This window comes from Saccostrea echinata, unplaced genomic scaffold, assembly GCF_033153115.1.
Source record: "Saccostrea echinata isolate AGI-Se365-2 ecotype Australia unplaced genomic scaffold, CSIRO_AGI_Sech_v1 ptg000030l, whole genome shotgun sequence".
In the NCBI taxonomy this organism is placed as follows: domain Eukaryota; kingdom Metazoa; phylum Mollusca; class Bivalvia; order Ostreida; family Ostreidae; genus Saccostrea; species Saccostrea echinata.
The window spans coordinates 36,236,216-36,248,625 of record NW_026889779.1 but is presented as its reverse complement, the minus strand read 5'-3'; the positions used below and the strand labels follow the sequence as shown (position 1 = coordinate 36,248,625).

General features: G+C 33.9%; 1 protein-coding gene across 1 annotated transcript; it reads right to left on the bottom strand.

Annotated features, from left to right (window-relative positions):
* Positions 1-3,109: 3,109 nt before the first annotated feature.
* On the bottom strand, positions 3,110-5,803 carry LOC133196085 (uncharacterized). The gene is made up of 4 exons (XM_061332027.1): positions 5,521-5,803; positions 3,879-4,005; positions 3,393-3,498; positions 3,110-3,132 (listed from the first exon to the last, which is right to left on the bottom strand). The coding sequence occupies exons 1-4, from the start codon at positions 5,628-5,630 to the stop codon at positions 3,110-3,112; spliced, it is 366 nt and encodes a 121-aa protein (XP_061188011.1). The 5' UTR covers positions 5,631-5,803.
* Between the last annotated feature and the right edge of the window lie 6,607 nt (positions 5,804-12,410).

Here is a 12,410-nt window from a genome sequence, read left to right as displayed (position 1 = left end):
CTACCATCCATCATTTGTCCATCACCAAGAACTAAATCTTATCAAAGTCTATAGATATTGTCTTACTCAGACATTCCAGTTTATATTGAACTAGGGAAAAAAGGAACAAACATGTAATCATGCTAAACTGTACATACTAATTGCCTGTACCTAATGTACTAAAGGTATAAAGCCTACCCCCTCCCCCCCCCCCCCCCCCCTTTCCCGTCTTGATATACCACATACAGAAACAGCTGTATTCCTAAGGTAGCAGAAGATTTCTAAGAAGGCTCTTTATTAAGCTTTAAGTAACATTCCTGGAATGCACTATGTAAATAATTGTAGAGTTATATTATAAGAGTATTTTGACCTTTTAAAAACTAAAACCTCTCAAATGTAAATTACTCAGAATATATTTCTTTCATATTATGTCATACTTTTTCTTTGTCATTCTGTAATACAAATAGGTTATAATATGAATTTCCATAAACTGAATTCATCGTAATCATATTTCATTAACAAGAGTAATGTTTTACTTGAGTACTTAATATTGCAAAATGACCTAGATGTCAAATTGCAAGAAAATTTCCAGTGAACTTTGATCAAGACATTTTAAATGTATTTTAGCAATATAAATAAAAACATAGGTAATTAAAGATTACCTCAAAGAATTTTATCTATAAAGTAAGGCATATCTCATCAAATTTTTTCTAGTTAGTGTGCATCCCAAGATCAATATCAATGCAAGTTTGGTTTGGGTAGGACTTACAGTTCCAAAAATAGTCCAGTCAGTTTATCATGAAACTTCAAACTCATTGCAACACAGTTTCTTTTGTTTTAAATAAACTCTAGAATGCTCAAAATAAATAAAATCTTACAAAATTGGATGACCGGAAAGCATATTATTTGGGGTTCATAAATTTTCTATGAAAATAACCATGGAAAGGGGCATAACTCTTGTCAATTTAGTAGATTTTGGTTAAAATTTTGGTGCATTTTTCTAACCTGAATAAAGAGGAAATGAATTAAACTGTGTAAAATGACATTTATAGATGCAATAAAGCCTTTTATATCCAGCAAAAAACATTTTTATAGATGTGTTTAGGCTTATTCAGAGTGTATGTTTCATTTATTTTCCCCATAATGATAAAATTTTAGGGCAGACTGTTATCAAAAATTCTGTCTCTAAATTTTTATGGATATGTGCTTTTTTATTATATTTTAGTAAATATGTACTAAATGAAATGATCTGTGCTTACTAAATCTTAGTCGAACAAAAATTTATTTTTTTTATTCTTTTTTAAATTCTGTGATCATTATATATCTATATTTAAAAAATGCTATACAGCTGAACTTCGATATCTCGAACACGGATATCCCGTTTTTTGGGGGGTCCCATCCAGTATGAAATAACAAGGTTTAACTGTGCATTTCCAAATTACCAAATAGTATGAAATTAAATTCAAAATGGCCATTTCAAATTCATATTATTTACATGAAAAAATGATCTATTAAACTGTTTCAGAAAAGTTTAAATCAGAATTAAATTTCAGGAAAAACTGAAATTTTCTTTTAATATTGCTTCAGCAAAACATTGGATGCATTTGAAGAGTTATACCCCTTTTCTATAGTAATTCCAATGGCTAATTAAATCATGCCTAAGTTATGCTTTCTGCCCATTAGATATTCTTAGATTTTTTTGCTGCAAAATTTTGTATATGTTAGATTTAATTTATAACAAAATAATTTATGTTGCAATTAGTTTGATGTTGGGCCCATATACTGGACTGGTGTCGGGTGGTTACGCTCCGATTCCGTGTTCGACCCGCGTGGTTACGACCCAAGTGGTTTCGACCTACTCTAATATATATCCCTACATGTCAATACCTGAGTACAGGGGTATACACTGTGCGGTAAACAAATGGATATCCGGTAGCTGTATATTGTATGGCTTCAGAGATGTGCGTGTCAATAGGTAGTTGTTTCCGTATGTGTAGTCAACATGCAGGTTTCCTAACATTTTTTTCTACTATCGCGGAGCATGAATGTTGATAAATTTGATTTAGTAATGAATTATATTTAAACAGTTTTCCATAAAAATTAATCAAATACTTCTTCAAATGTACCGTGATCACATATGCACTGTCTGAACAATGTACGTTTCTCCTAATTTAATTACATAAGATAATTAACACAAATATACGTGGTCAATATAAAAAAATTGTAGACGAAAAAATAAAATGTAAAACTTTTAAAAGTGTTAATTAATTTCGTTCCGAAGCAATTAATTGTTAATTAATTGCTTTGGAACGAAACCACTCGGGTCGAACATGGATTTGTGTCGAAACCACGCAGGTGGAACAAGTCATCGGAACGTAACCACCCGCATTCTACTGGACTAAAAATTTAACCTGTCCATTCATCCTGAAAATATAGGTCAGATCCAGCATCCAAAGAAAGTCTGGTAATGTGCATCCCTAGATGCATTATCCCTGCAAGTTTGGTATAGCTAGGGCTTATAGTTACTTGGGAATGGACCTGTATCAAAATCTTCAACTTGTTCATCAAATGGAAAATGTAGATCAGTTCCAGCATCCAAAGTAAGTCTGGTAATGTGATTCCTTAGATGCATCATCCTTTACGATTGGCCCAGGTAGGGCTTATTGTTACTTTGGAATGGGCTCGGTTTGAAATCTATAACCTGGTCACTTATCTGGAAAATGTAGGTCAGTTCCAACATCCGGAGCAAGCCCGATACTGTATATCCCTAGATGCATCATTCATGAATTTTAGGTCCAGGGAGGGCTTATAGTTACTTGGGAATGGATTTGCTCCAAAAACTTAAACCTGGTCACTCATCTGGAAAATGTAGGTCAGATCCAGCATCCAATGCATGTCTGTTAGTGTGCAACCTTAGATGCATCATCCATGCTAGTTTGGTCCAGGATTCCAGGTAGGCTTTATAGTACCTATGCAATGAACTTGCTGCTAAAACTTTAACTGGTATGTTAATGCCAATGCTGGGGGTATAGCAAAAGCTCATCAACTTCATCAAGGTGAGCTTAAAATCAATCAATTTTATTTCGCAAATGGTGCTTTTCGTGATGAGTTCTTTAGTATATATACAAATTTACAGTAATCTGAGTTTGAGGCCTATGGACGAAATTGCTAACCATATCATATCAATCAGTTTACACATAATATTATATAGAAATGAGTTATTTGATAGAAAAATCTCTTGCAAAAATTTGTGATTTCTTCAATGTTTCAACAATCTTAAGAATGTATGAAATAATTTGCATTTTAAAATTAAAACTTTTTTATTTTTATTTTTAATTTTTAAATTTTTTCTCTTTCAGAAATATTCCCGTACATAAGTAAACATAAAAATAATCTGAAATAAAGTGCTTTACTCCAATTCTGTCTTTTAGCGTCTCTACATACCTGAAGAGTGGCCAGTCTGGGACTAACTGGGTTGTCTCCCTCCACCTTTAAGTTCTCACTAATTGACATTAAATCCTAATGGAAAAGAAAAAATATTTTATGAAATTTAAGTTATTGGTAAAGGCAGTTTGAAATTTTGATTTCAGACTTGTTAGATTAAGCTATTTCTCATTGTTCCCTTAATTAGCTAGATAAAATGAAAACTTTGGGCTCAAGTAGGTCATAAACACAAAATTACATGATCAAAGTATATTTTAAGTGAAGTGACCTTAAAAAACCTGTAAAGTATTTCATGTAAATGAACTTTCACGAGTCAATAGTATTCCACTTTGCAAAACATAATTTCTTGACATCTTACTAATTTAAGTCATGATTTTTCATTATTGACCAGAACTTTTTTGCACCCCATAATCTCAAGAAATAAGCAAAAAAATAAAGTTTTTGTGGATGAGAACCTGTAAGTATTTTTCATTCCTCTGACGTGCTTTTTCTATATCTACAAGCTCAGTGGTTTGGAGTCTCGTTGCTCTGTTTTTGGAGTAAGCTAAACTGTAATTCAAGTGAGTCTCCCTCTTTCCTACTCTGTAAACAAAAAAAATTTAGTAAAACATATTAAAATTGTGTTATTGTAAATATATAGAACATGATAAAGAAGAGAGATAAAAAAAATGCTAACAAATGGATGGTAAAGGGGAATATCTTAAATCAGAAGGAAATGGCATTATGCACACACCCAAAATAATAATGGTCTTAAGATATGCTGTCTTATCAGATGAATAAGGTCAGAATAAGGTCAAGTATGAAAAGAGGATCAAACGATTCTTCAGCAGACATTGATCAATTTACATTGAACATATGTACTATCACCTTATAACCCTTGTGAAAAAAAAACTTTAATCAGCACACATTATTGTTTATAAACATAAGTAACAATATGTCATGTAAAAACTAGCAAAGATGATGTATAGATATATATTAAACCTATAAATAAAGACAGGTGGTAGCTAGAGATTGAGAAGCTATTGGGGAGAGCAATATCATATGTAAGGAAAAATGTCAGAGTACCCCTCCTGTCCTACCAGCAATGGAGAGGAGGCAACTTCTATTCAAGAATGGTCTTCCTAAGATTTTTACTATCATATATGATGGCAGATGCGATGTAATTTTCTCACTTAATAAATATGAAAAAGTGTTGCACTAGTTAATACGAAAAATCATTTTTAAGCAAACTTAACAAGTTTTGCCTACAAGTATTTCTTTTCTTGTGAAACTCTTCTCAAACAGACTACATACAGATAACAGTTTCTCAGTACATTATTTTGTCTCATTAACTGAGAGGTATAGGAACCTCTATCTACTCTAATCAGTACTACTGACTTATTTTTTCATTACAAAGAAGGACATGAATATGTAGGCATGTCAAATAAACACAACTTAATTTTCTAAACTCAATCTATATCCCAATATATTTACATTCGTAAAAATATTCTCTTATGTAACACTATTTCAGGAATCTTTAAATTTATTAGGTACTGTACACAGGTTCATCACATAGCCATAAATTAATGTACTAATTTCTCAGTTCTGTCATAAAGGATTCAATTTATACTGCTGAGTTTCGAAAAATAATACATTTCATGGGTTTAAGAATAATATTACAGTGCAAATATAACACTTTATTATGATGAAAACACAAATGTAAATACAGGCTTTAAGGAATTTGATCACGTAATAATCAACCCATATCTATGTCTTGATAGATGTTTAAAAGTGATACAGTATTTCTTATGCAAATGATGGAGCACTTTACAATAAAGTGATATCACAAGTGGACTTCAGTGTTCTGTATCTACACATGCTTTGATGTGAATGTTGTGAATCACTCTAGGTTCACGTCAGATCATGGTTTATTATATATTACTTCTACATTATGGCATTCACTAGGAGATGCAATACAAACAAACAAAATAATAGGCACACAGTCATCAAATGAAAAACATTTAAAGTTTACATCAATAATTTACACCCCTTCCCTCGGCTTTCTTTCTGACTTTTCAACATCCATTATTTCATCCCAAACCAACCTAATAGTCTTACATTTCCTCATGTAATCGAGACAACTGTAACTCTCTGTCTTTCCATTCAGCTATTCTTGAAGAATACAAGTTGGTAACTGGCCTCAAATCCATTTCAGAAGTGTCTTTCATCTTCTCTCAGCTTATTATAAATCACAATTTTTCCAATATTATAGGCTACTTCAAAACATGTCAGAGCATAGAAAATAAGGAATCAGTTGAAGCTGACAATCCAACAAATATGAAAAGGAAAGGTTTAGTTTACACAGATCGTAAATACGCTCTCCAAATTAATTATCCATAACCTTAAGCTGATAGCGACTGTGATACCGATACTGCGATCATAGCGTCTTTGACGATCAATCCGGAAACTAGGTTAAACTAATTTCCAAACCAAAGTCGGTTTATTGTCTGGAACCCCCCCCCCCCCCGACCAAAACAAACAAACAAATAAAAAGAAAAACAAACACCCCCCCCCCCCATAAAATAAATAAAAAAGAAAACAAAAACAAAACAACCATAACAAAAGAAAAGCCGGTACCCGAAAGAAAATCAAAGATCTATCAATTTCTAAACCTTGGGGGGGGGGGGGGGGACTAACAAAACACTAGTTATAAGTATTTCCGCGCGCAGAGAGAGAGAGAGAGAGAGAGAGAGAGAGAGAGAGAGAGAGAGAGAGAGAGAGAGAAGAACCAAAAGAACCATTTTCTTTGAGGGGCTTTCTTTATTTACTAGTATACATAAAAAATGTCAGTTTCTTTTCGTTCTTGGTGCAAAGAACTAAGCATAATCAAGGATTTCCCCCCTGGAAATGTTATACGTTTTTATATCCATCAACAAATCTGTCATCTTCGCTAGCGAAGATGCAAATCTGTTTAAATATCAGACTTCATAAAATGTATTTCCTCGTTTGATTCGTAGCTACAAGTGTAAAAAGGGGTCCAGCTTTACTCAGATCAGCTGATCATTTTTTAAATAGACTTGGTAGCCATTGTCAAATTTGGGGGAGGGGAGTCCCGAATATTTTTCCAATATAATAATACATTAAATAAATAAATAAATAAATAAATTAATTAATAAAATAAGATAACTAAAATAAAATAAAATAAATGAATAAAATAAAAACTTATAATGATAAGAAACAAATATTAAATTCATTAAAATTAATAATAAATGAATGAATAAATAAATGAATGAATGTATTATCGATCGATCGATCCATCGATAGATAGATAGATAGCATTTCCTAACTATGACGTCACAATTAGAGCACCTAGCTGTCTTGAATAGTGCTCCACGCGAACTTAGGCTTTATAACAGAAATATGATATCTCGCCGATTTTCTTTCTAAATCGCAGACATTTTATTATTATTATTATTTTTTTTTAAAAAAGCTACTACTCATAATCAAAATGAAAAAAAAATTATAGTTTTTCATGACATTTTTCCTATGCTTAATTATTTCAAATTTTCTTAAAGCTATATCAAAAATATGGTAATGTATGAATAAAATTTGGTTGTGAAAGGAATTGGAACCTACCCCCCACCCCACCCATTTTCGAGCTTGGCTATTTTCCTTTTGTTTCTGGTCTTTCAAACTTTTTTCAGGTATGTGGTCATTTTTTGTCCCCCCCCCCCTTTTCAAAACTATACTACGTGTCTGTTTTCTATGAGTTTTCAGAATTTTAAAAATTAATTTGTGTTCATTACATGTAATGATAAAGAAGGTAAGTTGACATGTATGGTCCTTACTATTTCTGTTCTGAATGAACACTTCAAGGCCCTCTGAATGGGGTGGGTGCGATCGCACCCCTGTCCCCACCGGGTGACCCACCCCCTTTTTGACAAAGAGTCAGTCATCTCTCAGATATAGCAAGTTTTACATGAAAAAGACTTCCATAATTCAACAGAACTTCAAAAACTACCCATTTCTTTAAAAAAGAAAAATCTGGTTTAGGGGAGGGTATACCCCCCCCCCCCCAAAACTCCCCTGCACCCCTTTTTCCGAAAAAAAAACCCCACAAAAAACTGGTGATAGCTTAATGCGTCATTCATGTAGAAACTATGTAATGAAAAATAAAAACAGGAAAACCTCCCAAACAGTGAATATTGTAGTTAAAATTGGTTGGCAGTTATTGACCCCCATAAAAATTGCCTCGCCAATACTACCCGTAATTCGGTCACAGACCTTATCAATCTGCAAATGTCATTTACATGTCGCGTGAAATATTTTTACTCTTATATAGCATAATTTGGAAGTAATTGCCACTTAATAAACAAAGAAAGAAAAGATGACAAGAATGTTAATTGCGTTATTGAAGTTTTAAGAAACAATTAACTCTTGGTAACGAACTTATTTAGGTCACCCGGTGGATTCCACTTCACGTGTGTGTACGAGGGCGTGCGATCAACCGAGGTAAGAGTTGCAGAGTATCACTTCTGTGCTGAAGGCGGAGAGAGACTCCGATGTTTTTCTTTAGGCGAATGCACTAAAGAGAGAACGTTTGTTTTCTTCTTCACAGAGCAAGTCACGGATCGTTATTAGCCAAGAGTCCTCACGGTGGGGGAAAGTTTGCACCTCTTTTGCGGAGGATGTCTGCTGCTAAGTCGCTACCCCACGGGCTGCTAATAGGATTAGTCTTTGTGTTGCTCATTGTTCAGGGAACTGTGAATGGGGAGTCTTCGGTAAGTCGTATAATTGTGCTGTAATTAAACTATTAAATTACGCAGAGTTGACAAAAATGAATGGAAATATCCTTTTCTCTGGATGTTAAAGTCAACGGACCACTTGATCTCTTTGGCTTTAAAAGCATTTAAACTTTTCATTCACAGAGTTTGCTTAGGTAAAACAAATTTGGAAAAATCCGTCGAGCCCTTAGCGACTGTGTGCATTTTGCGCATACTTCATAATTTTCGCTTAGCCAAAAGATCGCTCTTTCTCTCTTTCTGGATGTTTCTGTTTTTTGGTAACCTAAACTCTAAACAATTTTCTGTTGTTCTAAATTACCTGTCAGGTTTTTGATGATTAACACCTGGTGTCTGAAGGGGGTATTTGTTTAGGTATATTAGTAAATATTTGTATAAATATAATTACCCTCCTCTAAAAACACAAAAAATGGAAACTTTTTACTCTAAAGGTGATATGAATAAATTTTGCAACTATGATATTTTTTTTTCAGAGGCAATTAGTATTTTAGTGTAAACAGATCATAGGTCGCAAAACAGTATTGAATGCGATTGATTGTTAAACTTATTTTTTTTTCACTATTAGCAACTTTAAATGGGGAGCATAGTTAAGAGGAAGGGTAATATTTCCCAAATGTTTTAAATAAAATGTTTCCCCCCTTTCCTTAGAATAACACTACGCAGTTGATAATTAGGGCAGTATTCTTATAATGCACAGCCTAGAAAATCGAAATAATGGAAAAGGTGAAGTAAAAATTAAACCAACAGTGTAATTGGCTTAATAATGTAACATGCTGAGTTGGTGTGGTCTAGAAGTAAAAAACTGCTGGTTAAGCATCTGTTTTCTCTACATACAACTAATTTATAACCAGTGGGGATACCTGCTGTAGTAAAAGCTAAATAGAAAAATATATGTATTTCCAATATCAATAAAAACTACAAGAGTTTACCAATAAAGTTATTTATCTTGGAAGAAATTGCGTCTGGCTGAAAAACATGGAAAGTAGGAATGTATCGCTGAGCATTTAGGGGAAAGGGGCCTTGTAATTTCAGGAATAGCTTCTGTTCATGAAAAATAAAACTTCTTAGATATGTTAGATACAGTGCTTTACAGTTAAAGTTAATTGCATGTTAAATTATTTCCGAGGGAGTTTAAAAGCAAAAATAGTATTTTCATGTACAGCTTTGCAAATGTCTTAAAATCAAAGAGCAGAAAAGTTCTCAATAATTTTTCTCTATATAGTCACAGTTGATATTGGACCTTGGAATTGTATTCAGGTTCTTCCATTTCATTTGCCCATCCTCCCCCTAGTCAGAACTAGAATTCCCTTACCTTTTACTGTGTTTAATTTGTTTATAATGCTTTTTGCTTATACATGTATAAAATGCACCATGATATAGTAGACATGAATATTGGAGAAGCCAGTAACGTTTCGCAATATAGATCACAACTGATTAACTTATTTTTTTGCTTTTCGCGTTGGAAATGGAGGGACTATAAGGTTTCCACTCTCTAATGAGAATTGGCTGAGGTGAACAAACCAGTTTCATTTTCACTTAACTCAGAAGGTTTATTGTACCAGTGGGATTGTAGACAAAATGCCTACCCATTTCCCAGGCATTTTCAGATCTATGTACCATGAAATTGTTAAATGATCTGTGAATTGATGGTCAACCTATAGTGTGACCAAAGGGTTGTAAAACCAATGCGATGACCACACCACAATGCCTGGGTCCAAAGATCAATTTATAGTTGCCCACTTGCCAGGCTTAATTCTCCAATACTTGTTTTATAAATCTGTTATCTGACAATCTTATCAGGTAATTTACTTATCTTTTTGAATAAGAAGCTGATTTGATAAAGGGAGATGGAGTGAAAATTGGAGAGAATGCCAACTTGTTTGTCCTCTGGCATATGTAATATCAAGGTAGCATATATTTTAGATCAATTTTTCATAAAATATACAATTTGAGAAATGATTAAAAATTTTGATATAAGTAGGAGGATTAGGAATTTTAAGGGTATATTAATGCCAAAGTGTTGAATAAATGTATGTTGAGAAGAATCTTAAGTTAGATATGCCATAAAATTCTTGTATATCCCACACATTATATAAGAGCTTTAATTTACTGTAAAAACCACAGAGAACGGGTTTTCATATTTGTGTAAATTCTTTCCATGTTCCATTGATGCTTCAGAGTATAGGTTTGAGAAAAATTTTAAAAAGTTGAAATGGTGTACATCTATATTGATTCCGAGGAATTCCCATGAATGTACTTTGAATAGAGGGTTGGAAATAGAGGCAAATAAAATGCTCATTTGGAGACCTCTTCTGGAGCAGGTCTTTGCATCTTGAATGATGGCACTATCTTTGATGATATTGTCAGATTACATGTACATGTATACTTGAAAAAAAATCTTGTGGATTTAAATGTCATGAATATATTGCCTGTATGTTGTTGTAGATAACTTTTCATAATTTCAGTCAAGTGGATAAAAATGCCGATGTTTTTAATATTAAAGACTGGAGCCAGACAAAACAGCTATTGAATGAGTAAATAGATTAGTCATCTGGTTAAGATGCTGTGAAGATATAAAGTAATGTGGAAGCAGGTCTGACTAAGCTTTTAATTATTTTTCTGTTGACGATGGGGTAAAGAGATTGAAAAGTGCAGGAAAATGCAGAGCTAGTTCAATCCAGGTGTCTTGTGAAACATAAGCATATGCCAAAAAAATGTATGATTTGCAGGTGTGTTGCTATATTCCAGAAAAGACACTAGGCTATTAAAGTGAATTTTAGGTCAGAAAGGATAAAGAAAACCTGCATGCAATCTTTTCCTCTTCATTTATTATAAAAGATAAAAACCAAGGAAGCTATGCAAAGTTTGAGCCTGAGAACCAGTTGCAAAATATATAAACGTGATGATCGTACATGTGGTAATTTAGGGACGAAGTTTTTTTTTAAAAAAATGATGGTTCAACTGGTTTGCTAAAGTTGCATTCTGTAATTTATCTTTATGCCTTGTCCAGCTATTTACCTCATATTTCACATTGTTGTATACTTGTGTACCAATGAGGGAGAAAAATGCAGTGGATAAGTACAGGATTTGACCCTGGGCCCCCTTTAACACTATATAGTCAGGTAGCTATCTGGCCACCATTGATCAAATCTGCCTGAATTCCACAATCCCCCCTCCTTGAAGGTCTTTGATCCCCCTGAAGACACTGACCCAGGCTCTTCCCTGGCAGATCTTTTATCTATCACTTCCAGGGCATGGCACAGCACACCAGATGTAACTGAAGAGAAGAAAAAATGTGATGGACCAGATCAGGATTCAAACCTAGGCCCCATGAATCATTAGGCAGGTGCTCTACCAACTGAGCTATTTGGCCACAGGTGATTCTGAAATTCTGGTCTAGTCTGTTGCATTCTTCTCCCTTGTCTGTTACACTTGGTGCCATGCCATGTCCTGGAAATGACAGGTGAAAGACCTGCCTGGGAAGAGTCTGGGTTGGTGTTTTTTGGGGCAAAGATGTTTAAGGAGGGAGGAATGTGATGGTCCTCTCCTGTTACAATTTTATAGTGTTTCATGACTTGACCCCAAGTCATTTCAGATAGGTCAAGGTGATTGTAGCTCTTGAGCTGTATTTTCAAAGCCATGATAGATGAATTGATACTTCGCACCAAAGAGTTCAGTTTACATGATCTTGATGCAAAGTCACCTTTCTTTGGTGAACATCATTGTTTACCCATTGAAATAAAAGATGGGTACTGGTGGGTATGGGGATGGATTTTTTCCTGTAATCAATTCAATGATGACTTTCTAACTTTGTCTTAATCTTTTGTATAGGAAAAGGACTTTGAGTTTGATGATGTACAAGTTGTAGTCCAGAAGAGATCTGTAGAAAATACATTGAAAGATGATGAGGATTTTTTACAAGATGAAGGTTCAGGTGACGTGGAGGGCAGTGGAACTGGAACCCTTGTGCCTCCAACAGTACCAGGTTAGTTTTACTACATTACCTTGATGATATAGAAACTTACCACAGTACCAAGGTAGTGTAGCTACCATACCATCATAATACAGAAGCTTCCCACAAAACCAGGCTAGTGTAGCCACTACCACAGTACCAGGTATAACGATTTATCAGAGTACCATGTATAGCCACTTACTAAACTACCAGGTATAAACACTTACCACAGTAACAGATATAGCTACACAGTA